Source organism: Hippopotamus amphibius, chromosome 3, assembly GCF_030028045.1.
Source record: "Hippopotamus amphibius kiboko isolate mHipAmp2 chromosome 3, mHipAmp2.hap2, whole genome shotgun sequence".
Lineage (NCBI taxonomy): Eukaryota > Metazoa > Chordata > Mammalia > Artiodactyla > Hippopotamidae > Hippopotamus > Hippopotamus amphibius.
In genome coordinates this window covers 63,646,250-63,668,308 of record NC_080188.1, presented here as the reverse complement: position 1 = coordinate 63,668,308, position 22,059 = coordinate 63,646,250, and the positions used below count along the sequence as shown (strand labels likewise).

At 36.4% G+C, this 22,059-nt stretch overlaps 1 protein-coding gene across 2 annotated transcripts in view; it reads left to right on the top strand.

Moving 5' to 3' along the window:
* The window catches only part of HPGDS (hematopoietic prostaglandin D synthase), a 31,599-nt gene that overhangs the window by 4,901 nt on the left and 4,639 nt on the right, over nucleotides 1–22,059 (top strand). Inside the window, exons 2-5 of one of the 2 annotated variants that reach the window (XM_057728435.1) lie at nucleotides 2,047–2,188; nucleotides 9,591–9,683; nucleotides 14,260–14,369; nucleotides 19,685–19,783. In XM_057728435.1, the coding sequence (XP_057584418.1) occupies nucleotides 2,056–2,188; nucleotides 9,591–9,683; nucleotides 14,260–14,369; nucleotides 19,685–19,783 (435 nt within the window). In that variant the 5' untranslated portion in view covers nucleotides 2,047–2,055. The remainder of the gene's footprint in view (nucleotides 1–2,046; nucleotides 2,189–9,590; nucleotides 9,684–14,259; nucleotides 14,370–19,684; nucleotides 19,784–22,059) is intronic. The other variant, XM_057728436.1, reaches the window with a different exon arrangement.

The following is a 22,059-nucleotide window of genomic DNA, read 5'->3' as shown; positions in this document are numbered from 1 at the left end:
GTCCCGGCCCTTTAAGGCATCACCCATCATCGAATTGGTCTCGCTTTGTTACACAGCAACTTCCCACTAGCTATCTATTTTACCATTGGTAGTGTGTATGTGTCTATGCTACTCTCTCACTTTGTCCCAGCTTCCCCTTCACCCCACCCCCCAATCTGTGTCCTCAAGTCTGTTCTCTGCATCTGCATCTTTATTCTTTTTATATTAACTACTTTTGTGTTCTCATATCTTTCTCACTATTTCTAAGCTCAACATTTCCAAGAAACTTAGAAAACAGTCTCATTGTTCTGATCGGCACTTCATTTAGTGCCCCAAATGGGAACTTCCTATATGCATATGTCTCCCCCAAAGGAATTTGGGGCTGTAAATCTTGGAATTTTTGTTAATTTACTCCAGTGAATTCTTTACAGAGAACATTCCCTCATGTACTGATGTGTGGCCTGTGCCACATTTCACTTGCTGGTGGGGACTAGACTAGCTAATGAAAGTGGACAGGACATGGAATGTTAGGGTGACTTTGTCTCTAACAAGGAGCACCATCTCCACAACATCTAGGCATGGACAACTCGGGCCCAGAGAAATGGATTCGCTAGGAATCACCATCACCATCATTTCCTGGATCCTGAGGGGGTCTAGATAGGCAATCAGACAGTCATTTCCCGTCATTCTCTCCATAGATCAACCCTTGGATACACATGTACTTGAGATATGAGATTGACAATCTAGATTTTCTTGATTTGTGTTTGAACTTTGATGTGACTTCAGATGGAACTTTGTTTTGCAATTTGAGCTCAACTCTTTAATCTAATATTCCATTAATATCTCTGAAAGACTTAGTAGAGAATATACAATTTAAACTCACCACATTAAATAAATGTTATTTATGATTTTTATTTAATTACTATAATTTTAATTTTTAGTGTGCTGTAATCATGGTATTTATTCTTGACTATAGAATGAATTCAAAGTTATTAATAGCTAATAATTGTGTTTAGCATTGTGCTAAATGCTTTACACGTGTTACCTTATTAAATCCCCAAATCCATATTAGTATCTCTATTTATAAAAAAAAAAATGGACTTTGAAATTCAGAGAGATTTTGTTGACTAGCCCAAAGGTGCACAGAAACTAAGCGGAAGAACTGAACTTCAAATGAAAGTGTTTCTTTCCCCATTGCCTAATCATTATAAGGTTATAATACATTCTACTATGAGTGCTTAAAATCATTAACTATTTATAAACATGGGAACGAAATAGTACAAGTCACAGAAAACTCACAAAATTATAATGACCTCCATCCAGCCAATATAGCCAGTTTTAGCAAACTTTCTGAAATGTAGGAAACGTTTGCTTTCTTTCTTCCTCGCCCCTCGATAGAGGGAATAAAGAAACATGCTCACCATTGTCCCATCCCAAAAGAGGTCCCCAAGATGGGGTATGTTTGTATGTGCAAGCAACCCAACAAAGCCCCGCAGCATGCATGCAGTAAAAGAAGAGAGAACATTTTCCCAAGCCTTTGAGTCCTCAAGGGAAAAGTAACGGGGAAGGGAAGAGAGGGGATGACAGGTTGATATGGCTGGTTTACATGCCTCTTGCATGTACCCTGCCCTTGCAGTCCTTACCCAGCTGTCTTCACAAACTCAGCTGTGTCACCAAAGCAAACAACAAACCAAATGCCAAATGCCATTCATTGCAAGTGTCTAAAGGCAGGACAAAAACATCTTAAAACACAAAGTTTTTGACTCTATTCTCTGAAGTTCGGTGTATAGATACCCTCTTACTCTGATGTCTTTTTATAAGTAAAACTTGAATTTGGCTATTTCATTGAAATGTTCTAGCTAGTTCTCAAAGAGAGTCAAGATCTTATTTCTATTAAGTCTTCCCCATGTGTTATTAGATAGTGATTTATAATTCTGGTTTTGAAATATCCTCTAATATCTGCAGTTATCTCAGAAGATGCCATAAAGTTTTCAAAAAGTCCTCCAAGAAAAATGCTGAACATCTCTAGAGGGCTGTTAAAACAATTCCTCTGTTTTTCTCTTCCAGAATCACACCATGCCAAACTACAAACTCACTTATTTTAATATGAGGGGGAGAGCAGAAATTATTCGTTATATATTTGCATATTTGGACATAAAGTATGAAGACCACAGAATAGAACAATCTGACTGGCCTCAAATCAAGTCAAGTAAGTAGCACAAATGTGTATCATGGAAATATAAGTATAGAAAATGTTTCTAGAACCTTTTGTCTTCGGGGAAATGAAAATATAAAGGTTTTAAAATCTCATGTAGATTTACATCGAGAAGCAGCAGTTCAGGCAAGTTAAATAAATGCTCTGTGACCTAGAAAATTTCCTATTAAGGTGAAAACACAAACCTGACAGAAAGAGCATTGAAACATAACCCAACGTGAAGCTCTATCAGAAGAGCTGAAATGGAGGAATACTGAAGTCAAACTTTTGACCATTGGAATAGGGTGGGCTTGCTCAGATATCAATACTATTTGGATGATCAGATAAGCTGCTATAACAGAAAACTAAACTCAAATGGCTTAAATAACAAGGAAATGAATTGTACCACATAACTGAAAATCCAGAAGTAGGGGAGGTTTCAAAGGATGGCTCTACCCATTTTTCCTCCTTGATGTGATGGCCGAATCATGAGGCTGGTAGCAGTATGTTTGCTGCAATTCCAGCCTCACAGTGTTGAGCAGCAGTGTTGAGAGGCTATGAGAAATCACTGCTTCCTCAAGTGTTCCCAGAAGAATGAAGAAAATCTTTCCCAGGAGGCCTCAGCAAACCTCTCATGTCTCACTGGCTCAGATTGAGTCGTGTGTCCATTTCCGAACCAATCATTGGCAAAGGGGGTGGGAAAAACCTTAGAAGCATCTAGTCCACCTCTGAAGTGGGAGATGGAAGCCGTTTTCATGAGGCATGTGACCATATGAGAGAGAGGTGGATACCTGAACAGAACTGGGGTCTGTTTGATCACAGGAAAGGGCAAATTTACAAACTGGGCAGGTAACCCAATGAAAACATGCAACTTAGCACTCAGGACAGTGAGGAAGAATTAGAAATGTTAGTACATTAAACAAACAACAGTGTGTGGTTTTCAGTTAAGCTGTTAAGTCATCCTCTAGATGCTTGCCATGTTACCTAGAAATACTAAATATTAAATGTCTAAAGTTTATATTTTTATGCTAGATTATTAAAAATTCAGATAAAGATGGAGTTGAAGAAAACAACTATATAGTATCTGTAGACTATCAGAACCTGATAGATACTCTACAGACCCTATTTCATTTAATTTCTCCAGCATGTCAACATGGGATGTATTATTGTTTCTATTTTATAGTTGGGATAACCAGAGCACACAGAGTTTAGGTTTTTCCCAGGTTTACAGCCCTAGCAAGGTACAGCTGATTTTGAAACATAGGTCCATTTAATACTATAGCTCAAGTTATTGGTACTAGGTAATGCCAACACCACCACCATGATAATTGACGTATTCACAATAAATATTGCCACATGGCTTTCGGAAGCATGAGCTTCTTTAGCATCATTGCCCCTGTAATTACTCTTTTCCTTATCAGAGAACTCTTCTCTGATGGGATAGAATATCTTATTTCCTGTTCTTCTGAAACTTTACCATTAATATCCAAGCATTTCTTTTGAGATCAGAAGTTGTACATGAGCTTCTATGGACATAAAATATGTGAATGTTATATTTATTCATTAATTAACTCAAGATGAATAGCAAGTTGTGGAGGTATTACATATAACAAATTCTGGCTTTTAGTCTTTAGATATAAGTTCTTTGTATTCCGCATACCCTATTCTACTTTAACTTTTTCATTATTAAAAATGGAATTACTGCATTTTCTTAATGTTTTCATACATTCTTAGAATTGAAAGGGATCTTAAAGTTAGTGATGGTTAAGCTATAGTTTCAAATGCTGTAACCTACACCCAACACAGAAGTGGTTTCAAGAAGATAAAAGTGTATTTCTTTTGCATAAAAGCACAAGTTAGCATAGCAGTTCTGCTCCATGAAGTTGTCACAGATGAGCCTCTTTCATTTCTGTTCATCTGACACCTGTAGTGGGTTCTTATTGACACAATATAAATAGTTCACCCTCCTTTCATATCCAACTCACAGAAACTGGGAAAGAGGGAAGAGAACACACCTCTTCCTTTTAACAGCATGACCAGAAATTTGCACATATCACATTTGTTTATATCTGTTTGGCAAGAGCTTAGTCACGTCATTTGTCACTGCAAAGGAAGCTGGGAAATATTGACTTTTTTGTGGATGACCATTTGCCCAGCTAAAAATCCAGGATTTTATTACATTGAGAGAAAAGCAAAGAATAGATATTGAAAAGCAGTTTCTATTACAAATTGTATCTGGTCTTATCTCCTGTCCAATTTAGGGATGCTCTCTGGTGTTTGAAACTCACTGTGATCATCCCCTCTGCTATAACCTAGAATATCATTGGATATCTCTAATAAAATTTTCTTTCTGGTCAAACCTGGTAGATTGTGCACATGTGTTTATATTTTATCTCTCCTTTAACAACATTAAAGTACTTTAAAAAAAAAAGTCACTCCCACCCCAAGGACAAAGAAATTAACCTTGAATATGATAGCACAAAATTCTGGAAGCTAGAAAGCTGGTCAAAGAATGGTAAGGTGACGTAGTAGGCCAGTGACACTCAAATATAATCCTGGAGGATGAGAAGGCAAGCTGAATCACTCCAGAGATCCCCCCCAAAGGGTGAGGAATTGGTTGCAAAAGATAACTTTAAGAGCTGAGCTGATAGAGGATTACCTGGAAGAATATGAAGAAGCAGTATGACCACAAGATCCCTCTCTTTCCCTGGAAGAAGCATGGAGATTACTTTCAAGAGGGTGGACCAGAAGATTCTAAGACACCAGGCATGTCTAGAACACAATGCTATAGTAAACATGGCATTCAGTGGAAGTCTAGAAAATATGTGGTGGTACCAACACCCCTTTCCCCTGCTCTGCAATCAACGGCAATCAAGCTAATAACCCTCAGGCAGGAAATGGGAGAAATTGTCTCTGGGGAAGCTGACCAGTGCAAGAAAAAATATCAAACAGATACTGAACAGATGGGGATCCCTCAATGAATTTGCCCAGCCAAATCTATGGGCAAGCACCTTCCATGCACCCTGAGATTCCAGTTAGCTTTCACTTCTTTACCCTTTCAAACAGGAATGGCATGTCAATAGTTAACCCATATTTGAGAAAAATTTCTAATATAAAACAGACCTAAAACCAAACACCTCCAGAGATGTCAAGATGGTGTAGCAAGAAAACAACTTCAAAAATATGAAATCTTCGGAGAAAAGAGAAGATATTCCATACAATCCAAAAGGAATGTACAGAGACAAAAAGTTCTTGGAAATTAATGTCTGATACAAACAAATCAATAAAATGATGAAAAATAAGTACCCCCCCGCCAGAAAGCACAATAGGAAAAAAATGAAAAATAAGAGAAGAAAGATAAAGAAAATTGAGAATCAGTCAGTTTAGGAGGTCCAACATCTCCATAAAATTCTGGAAAGGGAGAAAAGAAAATAGAGAGGAGGAAAACTTTTAAAAGAAACTTCCTTATACGAAATTGAAATTATCTCCATATGGCTTTCATACATTGGTCTTGGACTTACTGTTTTAATCCATGGAGAACAAATTATTTTTTCTCTCACATCCAATTATTTGAAGAAATTTAGTGTCTTTAAGACATCATAGAACAGATGGCCAACAAACACATGAAAAGATGCTCAGCATCACTAATAATTAGAGAAATGAAAGTCAAAGCCACAATGAGGTATCACCTCACCCTGGTCAGAATGGCCATCGTCAAAAATCTACAAACAATAAATGCTGGAGAGGCTGTGGAGAAAAGGGAACCCTCTTGTACTGCTGGTGGGAATGTAACTTGATACAGCCACTATGGAAAACAGTATGGAGATTTCTTGAAAAACTAAAAATAGAACTACCATATGACCCAGCAATCCCACTTCTGGGCACATACCCTGAGAAAATCATAATTTAAAAAGATACATGTGCTACAATGTTCATTGCCCGACTATTTACAATAGCCAGGACATGGAAGCAACCTAAATGCCCATCAACAGATGAATGGATAAAGAAGATGTGGCACATTTATATAATAGAATATTACTCAGCCATAAAAAGGAATGAAATTGAATTATTTGTAGTGAGGTGGATGGACTTAGAGTCTGTCATACAGAGTGAAGTAAGCCAGAAAGAGGAAAACAAATACCGTATGCTAACTCATGTATATGGAATCTAAAAATATGGTACTGATGAACCCAGTGACAGGGCAAGAAGAAAGACACAGATGTAGAGAACAGACTTGAGGACATGGGGCAGGGTAGGGGAGGGGAAGCTGGGATGAAGTGAGAGTGTAGCATTGACATATATACACTACCAAATGTAAAGTAGATAGCTAGTGGGAAGCTGCTGCATAACACAGGGAAATCAACTCGATGATGGGTGATGACTTAGAGGAGTGGGATAGGGAGGGTGGGAGGGAGACTCAAGAGGAAGGGGATATGGGGATATGTGTATAAATACAGCTGATTCACTTTGTTGTACCGCAGAAACTGGCACAACAGTGTAAAGCAATTATACTCCAATAAAGATCTGAAAAAACAAAATAAATAAGCAAACAAATAAAAGGACATCATAGAGAAAAAGCCATTGCTGTGTAGTCAGTTCACTGAAACTGCTCTGAAGATAAAGAAGGGCTTTGGCTGAGTTCAGAGTTGAGTCCCTAGGTAACTGATGCACCTGTATCTATCTCTCGTTAGAGATCAATTTTTGGAACTTCCTTGATTGTTTCTCTGATCCTCATTGTGAAGTTCTGTCCAGTCTTCCCACCCCTAACTCTACTTCTTGATTTAGATACTGTTTCCCATGGACTATCTGAGATCTGCAATCACATCTAGGTTCAAGGGACAACTCTCTTCTCTTCTGGAGTGTTCCATTTATTTCCCCTGCTTTGGGTTTCCTCACTACCCAAGTAGAACAAGCTCCTGTCTGCTATTTTATGTGTAGTGTCTGTGCCTATGGGCATAAGAATAGCACAGAGCGGAGTGGGACCATCCCTCCTGGCACAAGTGTAGAGGTTTTTCTAAGACATTCTACCAAGATCACAGTAGCTATTTTGGCAGCCATACCATACTGAGGCCTTACATTCAGCATCACTAAATCTCTTAAAGCTTTTTGACAGGTGCTCCTGTTAAGTTACAACTCCAACACCCTGAAATTATTTTTTTCTGGAACCAAATAAAGGGCTTAGCATTTGTCTTCTTGAATTTCTTCTTGTTAGATGCAGCCCCATGTTCCAACCGTTGGCAATTATCCCAAGCTTGGCTCAAATGCTTCCCGTAGCTGAAAGCTTACCATCTCATAAGAAAACACATTCCATTGTCAATAGTTCCAATGGTAACAGACTTATTCTTCATCTTGAGTTAAAATCTGCCCTTTAAAAATTTCTTTTTGGTTCCCATTCTGCATTTTAGAGATAGTTAGAATAGTAAGATTTTTTTTTTCCATTTGATAGCTATGCCATATTGGACATGGTTTTTATGTTCCACTTAGTTTGTTCTGTCTCCTTCAGTGAAGAGTAAGTTCTTCAGCCAATCCTCATATTATGAGATTTTCAGACCCTTTCTAACTTAGATACTATCCTCTGGGCTTGCTCTAATTTTTAATGTCTTCCTCAAAACGTGGCTCTTAGAACTAGAAAACAGCTGAGCAAGAGTTCCAGCTAGATCTCACCTCTCACTTGGATCTCACCTCTACCAGGTGTGTGCTCTGGACTATTTATATAACCTCTCTTCATCTTATTTCTTCATTTATAAAATGAGATGGTAGTTAATACCTACTTCACAGGATTGTTTTAAATACTAGAAGAACTAATGGGCATGTTAAATATTTAATACAATGCCTAGCACAAAATGAAGGACCCCTCAAAATGTTAGGCATGTTAATTCCCTCTTTTTTTGGGGGGGGGGAGCTTAAAAATAGGTTTTATTTTTTAGAGCAGTTTTAGGCTGAGAGAAAAATTCCCCAGAAAGTTGAAAGGATTTTCATATTGTTAATTCCCTCTTGATCACATATTTTGCTTAAGTAAGGCATCACAATTTGTGTCAGCTTTATTTGGGACTTTGTTTTGCTCGCTGCAGTATCTCAAACACCTAGAATAGTACTTGGCACACTTGTTAGGTAAGTGTTCAAAGATGTTTTTATTCCTGATGTGAACTGTAGTTTATCTTGTACTTATTCAGTACATAAGAAAGACACCTGAAGGTTGATTCTAGTAGTTGTGTTACAGTCATGGGATTATGAGAGGCACTTTATTCTTTTCCTTTTTTCCAAAATATTTGTATGTCCAAACCTAAGGCACTGATTGGGAAAATGGTGATTAATTCATGTGGCAAAACATATGCTTTAAAAAAGATGATGTTTTATTGATTTAGAAAGATTTTAAAAGGTATTATCAAATGAAAAAAGTGGTTTACAAACATATATACATTATGATTTTGTTTTTATGTATATGGGAAGGAATTAAAATATTAAAATGGTTATAATTGTGTGGTAGAATTATTTTTATTTATCTTCAACTTAGAATTTTTCTATAATAAAGAATATTAAATTACTCTCTGACAAAAATATAATAGGTTTAGATAAGAAAACAAAGTAGGATTTACAGATAAATATTAATACACCTGCTATTAGCCTATCCTATATTTATACAAATATGCTTGTTGCCTTACTGTATACTTCAAATAGTCCCTCATTAGAATAAGAATTTGGTTAAATTCCTTACCATAACTCAATATCAAACTCTCCATATTCCTCAGACTATGGTTTTAAAGAATAATTAATGTAATCTCTGAGGACTGAAAAATTAATGACTTTAAAAGCTTTTTTTAAGTTACATAGTCAGTATGTGAGATAATATATAACATATATCAATAGCCCCATTGTAAACCTGGGTTTTAGGCCCAATTCTGTCACTAACTCTATAGCAGCTCTTCTAACAACTCTTTTTCTCCCTTTTAAAAAAATTGGAGTATAGCTGTACGATACTACATAATTTGCAGATGTACAATATAGTGATTCACAATTTTTAAAGGTTATATTCCATTTATGGTACTATAAAATATTGGCTCTATTCCCCATGTTGTACAATATATCCTTGCAGCTTATTTTATACCTAATTGTTTGTACCTCTTACTCCACCACCCCTATCTTGCCCCTCCCCTCTTCCCTCTCTCCACTGGTAGCCACTTGTTTGTTCTCTATGTCTGTGAGTCTCTTTCTTTTTTTTTTTTTTTAACAACTGTCTTTTCAAAACTTGTAAAATATAAAGATTTCACTAGAGGATGCCTAATGTCCCTTCTAGAATGAATATTCAAGAAATCTGTAATGTTACTATCATGTTTTATTTCCACAATTATCAGTAAAATGGAAGTATCATAACTTGATATTGTTCTGGAAGTTGATTCTTTGCTCATTTTATTTTAAGCTCTTCCATTTGGCAAAATCCCCATGTTGGAAGTCGATGGACTTAACCTTCACCAGAGCCTAGCAATAGCACGATATTTGACCAAAAACACAGGTAATATATTTATTGTGTTTACGGGTTTTGATAACTGAAAAAAAAATACATGGCATATATTCAATATTCATTAACTTTATTATTTAATGGGATTAAAATATAGTGCAAAGGATAATGGGATTGAGTGCCAGAGAAGTGTAAACATACTATCTCTACCAGTTTAGTTTCCCCTGAGTTCCCTAGACAATTAATTTTATTTTATACTGCCCACAGTCTCTCCTGTCCCACACTTCCTTGTCCTCAATCCCTTATTGGAATTTAGCTGAAAATTTAGACAGATGTGTCTGAACCCAAACTTCTGCTAGCATGCATATCACAAGTTATCAGAGAAGATTAACAGGAAATACGTGTGGCATAGGAAGGCTGAAATGACATATTATTAAAATCATGTACTCCATGTCTTTCATCCTAATCATGCTAAAAAAAAAATACAAAGGGAGTCTTCTTTGCCTCCATTGAGTGCCATGTGAGGCATCCTGAGTGGATAGTTGGCTACTGGATTGTTTAGCTAGCACATGCGCTAACTTGATGTGATGAGGAGAAATATGGGAAACTTAGTTCTCATCTTTGTCTGGTGCCCTTGCCCATCCTGTGCTCTGCTGTCTTCCCTCTCCCCTCACACTTCTGTAACACTCTTTTGAGTGAAATTTGGCTTCTTTTAAAGCCCTTTTCTTTCTAATCAGTCTGCAGAATCACCATGGCCCACTCGTGACCCTGACACCCTCTTTGCTACCCCCAAAACCACTATGATCCAAGCCGTAGAGACATAGTTGGCTCACCAATTAAATGGGCCATAATTACTAGACCTTCATTTTTGGACCAAAGTAATGTATGTATGTTAAAAATACAAAAATTTGTGTTACACTAGCACATGTTTCAGCCAACAAAATTTTTTTGAAAGTTTAAAAGATATGGAGGGATTTCCCTGGTGGTCCAGTGGCTAAGACTTCACACTCCCAATGCAGGGTCCTGGGTTCTATCAAAGAACTAGATCCCCGCATACATGCTGCAACTAAAAAACCAAAACCAAAACCAAAAGCCAGATCCCATGTGCTGCAACTAAAAAGATCTCGTACGTGGCAGTGAAGATCCCACGTGCTGCAAGTAAGATCTTGTGCAGCCAAATAAATAAATAAATAAATAAATAAATAAATATTTTTTAAAAAGAGAAAGAGATGGAGATGACCTTGACTGTGGAAATTGGACTTTGAAGTGAAAATGACATTTGAGTTGAGCCTGAAAGGATACCTAGAATTTCAAGAGAAAGACTTAGATCTGAGCAGTGCTTCTCAAACTTTACGTGCATCAGGGTCACTGGGAGGCTCATTAAAACAGACTGTTCAGCCTTGACTCCAGAGGTTGTGATTCAATAAGCCTGGGGTGGGAAATTTGCATTCTTACCAATTTCCCAGATGATGCTTTTGTAGCTGGTCCATGGACCTCACTTTGAGAATCTCTGGGCTAGAACATTCCAGGCAGAGAAAAAAATAGCATGAGAAAAGGAAAAGAACTTCAAATTTGCTGGGTGGAGGGGAAGTGGAAAGAGAAAGGGTTGGAAAAATAGGTTGGAATCTGGTAAGAAAAAGCCAGATTTTGAATGTCATCCCTTAAACAATTGTAGAGTCCTTTTGTTAACCTGAGATATAATCGACATATTATATTAGTTTCAGGACTATGACATAATGATTCAATACATGTATATATTACTAAGTTATCACACAATAAGTCTAGTTAACATCCATTACCACACATAATTACAGATTTTTTTCCCTTGTGATAAGAACTTTCTCTTAGCAACTTGCAAATATACAGTATTATTAGCTATACTCACCATGCTGTACATTACGTCCCCAGGACTTATCTATCTCGTAACTGGAAGTTTGTACCTTTTGACCACTTTCACCCATTTTACCATCCCTACCCCTGCTCCTGCCTCTGGCAACCATCTGTTCTCTGTATCTATGAGTTAGTTATTAGCAGTGATTTTTTAGGATTCCAATATGAGTGAGATCATACAGTATTTGTCTTTCTTTGTCTGACTTCAGTTGTAAATTTTTATCTCAAAAGTAACATGGCCATAGCTATAAACTTAGGAAGATTATTCTGGCTGTATTTTGTATCTGTTTGGCATGACGGCAAGGATGCATATTTAGAAAATATGAGAAAGTTTGTGAAGATAGAATCATCCTAGGGCTAGAAGACAGATACTGCATGTAGAGGGCAGTCTATTTGAGTAGGAGAGTAAGGGCCAGGCAGACGACAACTTGGACATAGTTCCTGGTTCTCATAGCTCCCTTCTTGTCCTCTTCCTCCTCCTCTGCTTAAAAGAAAAAGTTCCTTAACTTGCAGTACCCTTTCCATTGTTTGTCTTTACCAGTTAGCCATAAGTGCCAGGCAGGTAAGGAATTTATCTGCTTTGTTCACTGCTGTAGCCCCACTTGGGGCTGACCCAAAAGGATACACAGAGAACTATCCAAAAGAAAGCTGAGAATATGGACCTGGAATTTAGGACTAAACATGTTAAAGAGTCATCTATATAAAATTGACAGTTAAGCCTTGAGCATGGAAGTCAAAGTAGGGGTGAAAATGAGTGAAGAGAACCTGTGATACAATTTAGAGGGACTTTTCAAGGTCAGAAAGAAGAATCAGCCTTTGAACATCAAACATGCGAAAATATAGTTTACAGAAGAACTCTAAATCACTAAGGCATTTTCTTTCATTTTTAACAGCTTTATTGAAGTGTGATTTACATACAGTTCACTCATTGTCAGTATACAGTTCCTTGATTTTTAGTCAATTTATACATTTGTACAAAAACAACCTATTTTATATTTTATTTTTTACTAAAGTTATGTTATAGGTATACAACATAGTGATTCACAATTTTTAAAGGTTATACTCCATTCATAGATATTATAAAATATTGGCTATATTCCCCATGTTATGTGATATATCCTTGTAGCTTATGTTATACCTAATAGTTTGTACCTCTTAATACCTTACTCCTATATTGCCTCTCCCTCTCCCCACTGGTGACCACTAGTTTGTTCTTTATATCTGTGAGTCTGCTTCTTTTTTGTTATATTCACTAGTTTCTTATACTTTTAAGATTCCATGTATAAGTGATATCATGCAGTATTTTTCTTGCTCTGCCTGACTTATTTCACTTAGCATAATATCCATCCATGTTGCTGCAAATGGAAATTTTCATTCATTCTTTTTTATGGCTGAGTGATATTCCATTGTATATATATATATACACACCACATCTTTTTTATCCATTCAACTGTTGATGCACAGTTAGGTTACCTCCTTATTTTGGCAATTGTAAATAATTCTGCTATGAACATTGGGGTACATGTATCCTTTCAAATTAGAGCTTTCGTCTTTTCCAGATATATACCCAGGAGTGGAATTGCTGGGTCATATGGTAGTTCTATTTTTAATTGATTGAGAAACCTCCCTACTGATTTCCACAGTGGCTGCACCAATTTACATTCCCACCGACAGTGTAGGAGGGTTCTCTTTTCTGCACATCCTCGCCAACATTTGTTCTTTGTGTTCTTTTTAATGACAGCCATTCTGACAGGAGTGAGGTGATATCTCATTGTGGTTTTGATTTGCATTTCCCTGATGCTTAGTGATGTTGAGCACTCTTTCATGTGCCTGTTGGCCATCTGCATTTCCTCTTTGGAAAAATGTCTATTCAGTTCTTCTACCCATTTTTTTTAGTTGGTTTTTTGTCTTTTTGATGTTGAGTTCTATGAGCTGTTTATACATGTTTATAGTTGTTAATCCCTAATCGGTCATATCGTTTGCAAATATTTTCTCCCATTCAGTAGGTTGTCTTTTCATTCTGTTGTTGGTTTCCTTTGCTGAAATGCAACCTATTTTAGAATGCTTTTAAAATTGAAGCATTTAAAATTGACACCAGTGAGAATATATTTAGGAAGACCAATGATTCCTTAGCAAAATGATGATCAATGAATATCAGGAAGGAAAAAAAACCACCTCTATTATTTTAAACTTACAGTTTCCAGGAAGCAAACAAAAGCTCCTGACAAAAAATTATCTGCACAAGTAAAAGTAATTCTTTCTATAAGATAAATGATAATGTATGTATAGGTTATTTATTGCAGTATTGCTTTTACTAGCAAAAGATTGGAAACAAACAATCAGTTGAGGCTAGTTAAACAAATTGTGGCACTTCCACTTAAAGGAATCGCATGTATCTGAAAAAGAGCAAAGATGCCCTTAAGGGACACGTAAGAAAAGATCTCTAGACTGTATGGGGGAGGTGTGTATTGAGTGGTATACATATGCTTATTTTCACTAAAAAACTATGGAAGAATACAAAATAAATGAATGAAAATGGCTACCAATATGGTAGGTAAGGAAGCAAAATGAAGTGAGTGGGGACAGAGGTAGCAGTCTTCACTAGATGCTGTTTTATATTGCTTTGAATTTTTATTTTGCTTTGAATATGAATATATTGTCTATTTTAAAAAAAGTTTTACTATAGTAAATTAAATTGAGCATATTCTTGGGCATAAAATGGCCTCTCTCTATTCCATAGATTTGGCTGGAAAAACAGACTTGGAACAATGTCAAGTTGATGCAATCGTGGATACATTGGATGATTTCATGTCTCGTTTTCCTTGGGTAGAGAAAAAACAAGATATAAAAGTAATGTCACCAGTTTGCTATTACTGTTATTAATCATATCCACTTGCCAAACATTATGTTAGGTGCTTTTAAAAGTTCCTTTTTATCAAAGTAAGACATATCTCTATTTTTAAATATCAAATTATATTAAAAAGTTTAACACTCGTTCTTTTCGTCATTTTACACAGACTTCATGTTAATATTAGACCAAGGCACAAAACGTTTAGTGCATAAACCAGTTTCTTAAGATCTAGCATTTTTACTGTAGTCTTTTATCTTACTTTGGACCACTTGTACCCAGTACTCTATCCTACTATAGACTGTTTAACAAAATCAAAAGTGATTTCTGACCAGATTTATAGGGGACATTAACATTTATATCATTAAAGTGTTTGCATAACCAAAAGTACAATAATGAAGATGAAAATGCCTTCTATTTCTTTTAGAAAGTAGTACTTTATAAGCTTTCTGCATCTTTAATGTCTTTACTATTGAATGACAATGGCTAGTTGAATCACGTTTTATTTCCTGTCATTCTGCATTATCCCAGATTGCTAAATGTGTTCTTTCCAAGAAGTTTGATTGAATTACTGTACACATTTACTGTCCTATGTGACAATTTTGTCGTTGTTAGAGATTTCACTAATTAAAATGGGAAACAGAAGCTTAGGTTCTTTCCCTTATCAGAACAATATTCCCTGGAGCCACATTATTCTGGTGGTTTCGTGCTCTTGCACATTAGATGTCTTAAGCTGAGTGCAGTTTAGGGGCTCCTTCCTAATTATAGGGAGGTACTTCTTTCCTTCAACACTGTAATCTGACTTGTGACAAATTTGCACTATACACTATGTAAATGGCTAACAAGTCAACTGCAAACCAACTGAATGTACAAATCTTAGTGCTGGTGTGCTGAAATCTCTTCACAACAGTCATCATGATCTCAAAGTTTGTTTCAAAATCTGCAAGCATCAAGTGTCAGTCAAAACTGAAGATGAAACACTAATGAATGTTGAATTCTCATGCTTTAGGTGTACTTCCTTTTTAGAGTTTTTGGGTCTCTGCTATTTTTACCGTACTGTTTCATTTAAATTTCCTACATGCTAACTTCATTGTGCAATTGAAGTAAAATTGCACTATACACATGTTAAAAAAAAAAGTTTAAAACAAACTACTACAGTGATTCCCAGTCTTACCTCTTCATATTAACCCTTCCTCAGAAGCAGCCTTCATTTTAACACTCTTAGCTGTTTCTTTAGGATTTATACATGTCCATAGTTCTATAGGATATATAAATATGGTTTTCTTTAATTCATGAACTTTAGACAGTTTTGATAGACTTATTATAGTAACGAGAACTTATCTCTTACATAGGCATTCTCTCTGCTTCCCTTCTCCCAAATTCCTAATATAATATCAAAATTTTGTGGTGAAATCAATATTCAGTCATTACATTAGTACACCTTTGCAAATATTGTACAGGACTATGCATTGTGGTGTGCTTTGATTACATTCCTTTCTCACTTTCCTCTTCAAATTAGTAATTGCCTTTTTTTATATGCTTAATTCTTTTTTACTTTTATTGCTGAACCTTCCCACACTATCCAATGTCCTGCCAATACAATTTTCTACAAAGTCAGTGATATCAGATAATCTATTGTTTCCATTATTTTCTTAGCGATATCCAGCCAGAGATTTCCATTCTCCCTTGTAGAGCTGTATAGTTTTTCACAGCTGTCATCATTGGACTTTCCTTCACTGCCATCCCAGGAATGTCTTTCTCTTGAGCTAGAGTCCTGTTTCCTGGATGGCATCCTCTGTTTATTATTTCCTTTGCTTACTTGGGGCACATCTCCAGAACTCATATCTTTTATCATCAAACCTTCTTCATTTTAAATTTAGGAAACTGTTGGTATCCTCATTTTCCAGATGAAGAAATTAAGATTCACATAGTGTAAATAATTTACCTAAGGTTATTTAGCTGGTAAGTGGTACGCAAGGGATTCAAATCCCAGACACTCTGGCTCAGACTCCATGTTCTTAACCACTAGGTGTAATGCCACAGTGGTGGCAGCCATTCAAAACGCCTGTGCAGTATTTATGTATGTGTTATGCCTTAAGGCCTATAGCCAAAAACTACAGCACAGAACAAATGGCACTCTTATCAATTTACTTAAGCATATTTATTCCAAATACTGTTTGTTTAATTAGGATCCTCTGATTTAAATATATTTGGAACATAATAGTATTCACATTTACTGATTCCTGGACATAAATGTAAGGTGTGTGGGAACACACACACACACATACATGTGTATATATACACATAACTGACTAACCGGAACAAAATCTTAAATAAAAGCTCAGGTTTGATGAGAGAAATACATTTGGACTCTGGAGTCAGACTGCCAGGTTGAATCCTGATTCTCTTACCAGTTGTCACTTAATTCCATATCTAATTTTCACATTCTATGTCTATAAAGTAGGGGTATCATAGAATCTACTTCGAAGTATGTTGGGAGGATTAAATGGTAGCATAAGTACCTATGGCTAGGTGGAAAGTGTTCACTAAATATTAGTTATTATAGTGTTACTATATAATTCAGTGCTGGTTTTCCCTTCTATGTGTCATAGGTGACATCTATATGTCACATATCCTTATAAATGCAGACACAAGTAGATGCAAAAAGCTCAATTTAGAAGAAAGCATCTAAAGGTTTTCGTTCCACGTGGGCTTGCCCTTCTCTACTTCTCTATTTTTCCCTTCCGCTCTGCAGCCAAGGCTCCATAACAGAGGCAACCTCCCAAAGGAAAATGTTCTTTGAACATGTAAGATAAGAGGAACTCTACCTTTGTATTAGAATAACAATGCTCTTTCATACTACCTACCTCAAAAAAACAAATTCACAGGACATAATCCAAGTTCATGAATAAATCATATGAAGGGACAACATGTTGCAGAAATAATTGCGAATAGCTAGACTATCTGATTAATAAGCAGGATCTAGCCAGAACTGTGAAAAATAACGCAGTTCTTTTGTATCTCGTAGCTTAGTCTCTCACTAGTGGGTTGCATTGCTGCCACCTTGTGGTCAGGTAAAATTTTCAAAAGCAGAATAACAATAAAGACAGATGAATAGTGAAAATAGTCTTCTGATTATATGTCCTCTAAAAATCTATCAAGTACACATAATTATAAATGTCTCAATGCTAAAAATTCCATTTACAATTTAAAATTTTTAGAAATTAATTTAAATTTAAAGGCAAAGTATGTCTCTGAGCATTGGTAACACTGACAATCCTTGAATTTATCACTACCGTTTCTGTGGTTATTCAATGCATCTGTTTCAGTTTCCTCATCTGAAGAACAGGGCAGGGGGTTGGAGCTGGGAGGATGATGGATTAGCAGGATTAAAGGAACATTAGTGGCCCATTTCCAATACTAAATGATTTTGGCAGTGCGGATTTTAAAATAGTGCTTTGGAGAAATATACAAACCTCCCTAAATCCTCTAAAAAGTCATTTGATAGACTATATAGCAATGACTTTTCAGTGTGCAAAAATCTCCTTCTTTATAACTCTCTGGAGGAGGTGGTAGGAAATTTATAAGTCCACCAAGGATAAGAATGGCTATCTAGGGTTTATCAGAAAATGCACTTTAAAAAGGATGTACAATAAAATTTTACCTTCTTTAGGTTATTTTGCTGAGTATTCTTTAAAATGACTCAAATCTAATGATTATGCTGTTTAGCAACTTATATTTCATTAGACTGATATGATTCTCACCAAATACATAAAGAGAACCTGGGCTAAAGGAGAAGTCAAGAGCGCAGAGATAAGATTTTTATCTGGCACTGCATATACAAAGCATTGGTACACCTCACACTGTGCAAATGCACAGCAGAAAAAGTAACAGAATTACTCAGATGAGCACACAGGAGTTTTTGGAAAGCTGTACAGCATCTACATCCTGTTCCATTTAATTCCCTCCTGTTTCTAGCTATTCTAGGACATCCAAGCTGGCTATTACCACCCCAGCTGTTGCTGAGCTAAGCTAAGCTGTGGGAAATATCACGTGTTTCTGGGCCCATTGCCTCTTAGCTCACAAATTCTGTGTAAGGGGCTGAAGGAGTCACACTATTTTATTTAGAACTATGGATATATTAACCATAGAGAGATGAACCTTATGTACAAAGGTGGTATTGAACCATGGAAAGCATAAAAAATCAAAATAATGACAAGCTTCCTGATCTTCAGTTTGTGAAATGTGGCAAACGTATGTAAATGTGTAATGATGCTTTTGCAAACTGTACTCTACAAATATAAGGCATTGTGTTATAATGATCTATATTACCTAGCTAAGTCAAAATAGGAACAGGAAGTAAATCAGTAATTTGGTGAGGGAGTTATCCATTATCTGACTTACCTTAATAAAGACTGGATTTTATTATAGGTTATTTATAGATATTAATGATATATGTATATTTTATAATATTTTTGAGTTTGGCTTACATTTCATATCCACGATACAAACCAGCCCGATTTTCATATATAAATAAACATCTCTTAAAAAGAAAGAGGTCATGAGTAAATTATTTGGTCTTCAGAGATTCAAGTAAAAACACAAAGATATTTTTTTTAAATGGATATATATGTTAATGTTTTCCCAAGGATGTTATTTGGTTTGTAATAATATCTTAAATATTATATCAAAAGAGGGCACCTAGATGATGGATTTTATAGATGATATTCAAGGCAGAGAAATCTCACCCTAAGGTACAATGTCAGGCCAAGGAGAGGAAATCCATAAAGGCCCAAGAGCGTGACTATTCATTGTGGATGACTTTCACTGAGTGTAATGGTGAGAATGAAAGACTGCCAAACTGGAGGGGTCTAGCCTTACAAAATAAAATTAATTTCTTTACCTTCAGTTATATTATTTAACTTTAAAGGTAGTGAGCTTAAAAAGGGGTGGCAGGGAACTTTAGAAATGTAAAAACATAATGGAATAATTTTCATTAACAAAAATTAAGATAAAAAACCACGAAAAGGTTTTATTGATGAAATATTTGGTCATTATATACAAAGAAATTATAAGAACTGATGACAAAAATATTTATTTCTTAATCCATGAGGAATAAAGAATAAGATCTATAGAGAATCAGACCTGAATCTCCATGTTATACATTTAAAAAAACAAGCAAGCAGCAACCACCAATAACACGTAGCTACTTCTTTTTTGAACTCGTGGGAGAATGAAGATGGAAAAATCTACTTCCTCTTCAACTCTTTATTTTTATTCCTATTCTCCTTAAAGTGATCTTTTCTCCCTCTCCTAGGATCAGATGTTTAAGGAGCTACTTACATGTGATGCACCTCATCTTCTGCAAGATTTGGACACGTACTTAGGGGAAAAAGAGTGGTTTATTGGTAACTATGTGAGTATGTTTTATATCTTAAAAAACACAAGTATATGTGTGTGTGTGTATATATACATATATATGTGTGTGTATATATATATGGATAAACCAAAACCTTATAAAAATATATTGAAAGAAGTGTTACCCATAGGGAGGGAGTCCATTAGAAAGCAGTGACAAAAGCTAAACTTCTCTGAATAAATCTTTTTTGGTGGAGTTAACTTTGGAAACATGAACTAAAATATTTTCTATAACTATATAACAAAAACAAAAAATTTTTTCAAGAGCTATCACTGACAAACTAAAGCAAAGCGAAACAAATGAACTTGTGTCAAATTGGTGCATAAAGAATGTGGAGAAGTACCTGTGTACTGTATTCGTGAAAAACTATTTTAAGAAACATTATCATTTGTAAAACACAGTGATCTGACTATACATTTCATTATAGATATTTTCTTAGGACAAAAAGAAAATAATAATCATACACTAGTTTCAGTTCACAATGTACTTTATCTTAGGGTAAAGAAGAAAAACATTTTGTGTCTCTTTTGAAAAAATGACCTAGCTGTCCTGGGCACGCCTAGGACCCAGATTCTGGTCTCTAAATACCAAGAGTCACCAGAGCTTCTTGGAGAAACAGCTCATGATCAGTTTGGGACAGGAAATGTAAAGCAGGAGCTGGGAATACTTTGTCACATCAGAACTAAATAAACTATCCACACCGGCGCACCCCCCCCCCCCCCCCCCCGCCATCCCCAACACTGGAGTTATGTCTGAAAGACTTAGCAGTCAACTTGTAGAGGCACTCACTGGCCAAAGATGAGAAAATTCAAGCTACAATAAGAAAATGAACTGCAATGGATGGAAACAAATCAAGATGAATGAATCTATCAGTTTATGACAACCACCCCCTGCCCCGCCCTACACCCTCAAAACCAAACACAGCTTCATTGGTGATTTTTAGAAGATGCTATGGAGCCAAATTATGACACATTTTCTTCCACTTACGATGGGGTAATGTCCCAATAAAGCCATCGTAAATTGAACACATCTAAGTCAAAAAATACACCTAAGCTACTGAACATCGTAGCTTAGCCGAGCCCTCCTTAAATGTGCTCAGAATGCTTACATTAGCCTACCATTGGGGAAAATTATCTAACACAAAGCCTTTGTAATAATAAAGCATTGGATATCTCATGTAATTTATTGAACACTGTAGTGAACGTGAAGGAGAGAATGGTTGTATGGGTACAGAACGGTTTTAAGTGTGTCAGTTGTTTACCTTCCTGATCACGTGGTTCGCTGCTGCTGCCCAGAATCACGAGAGTACCATACAACTTCTCACCAGCCTGGGCAAAGATCAAACTTCAAAATTCAAAGTGCAACTTGAAACCATTAATATTTTCTATCTTTTTTATCATTTTAAATACAATGCCTCTTCCTGTGTTTCTCTTTGGGAACACATATCCTGTGTGGTACTCTCTGTGCTTCCTGGACTGGACCTCGGTGGCTATTTCCTTTCCCAGATTAGGGAAGTTTTCAGCTATTATGTTTTCAAATATGTTCTCACCCTGTTTCTCTCTCTTCTCCTTCTGGGACGCCTATCATGTGAATATTAGTGTACTTGATGTTTCCCAGAGGTCTCTTAAACTGTTCTCATTTCTCCTCATTCTTTTTTCTGTTCAGCATCAATGATTTCTGCTTCTCAGCGTTCCACCTCATTGCTCTGTTCCTGTGTCATTTAGCCTACTGCTGATGCCTTCCAGGGCACTCTTCATTTCAGTTACTGCAGTCTTCATCCCTGCTTGGTTGTTCTTTGTATCTTCAAACTCTTTGTTAAAGACTTCTAACTTCTCTGTGCATCCGTTCTCCTCCTGAGCCATGATCATTACTCTGAACTCTTTCTTGGGTAGACCACTTATCTCCATTTCGTTTAGTTCTTCTTCTGGGGTTTTCTCTTGTTCCCTTGTCTGGAACATGTTCCTCTGCTGCCTTATTTTGTCTGCGTTGCTGTTTCTATTGTTATGTATCTGGTAGGTTAGCTACATTTCCTGACCTTGGAGAAGCGGCCTCTGTAGACGTCCTTTGCACACCAGCACTCCACTTTTGTCACCCAAGCTATATGCTCTATGGTTTCCCCGGGAGCGCTTGTGAGGGTCCTTCTGTTGCAGCAGACTGACTACGTGGGTGGTCTGGTAGGCTTGGTTGCCAGGCCCTGCCTCGTATGGAGGCTGCTAGCTGCCGGTTAGCAGGGTGTACACAGAGGGCTTACTTCAGGACCCCAGGGGGCCCTG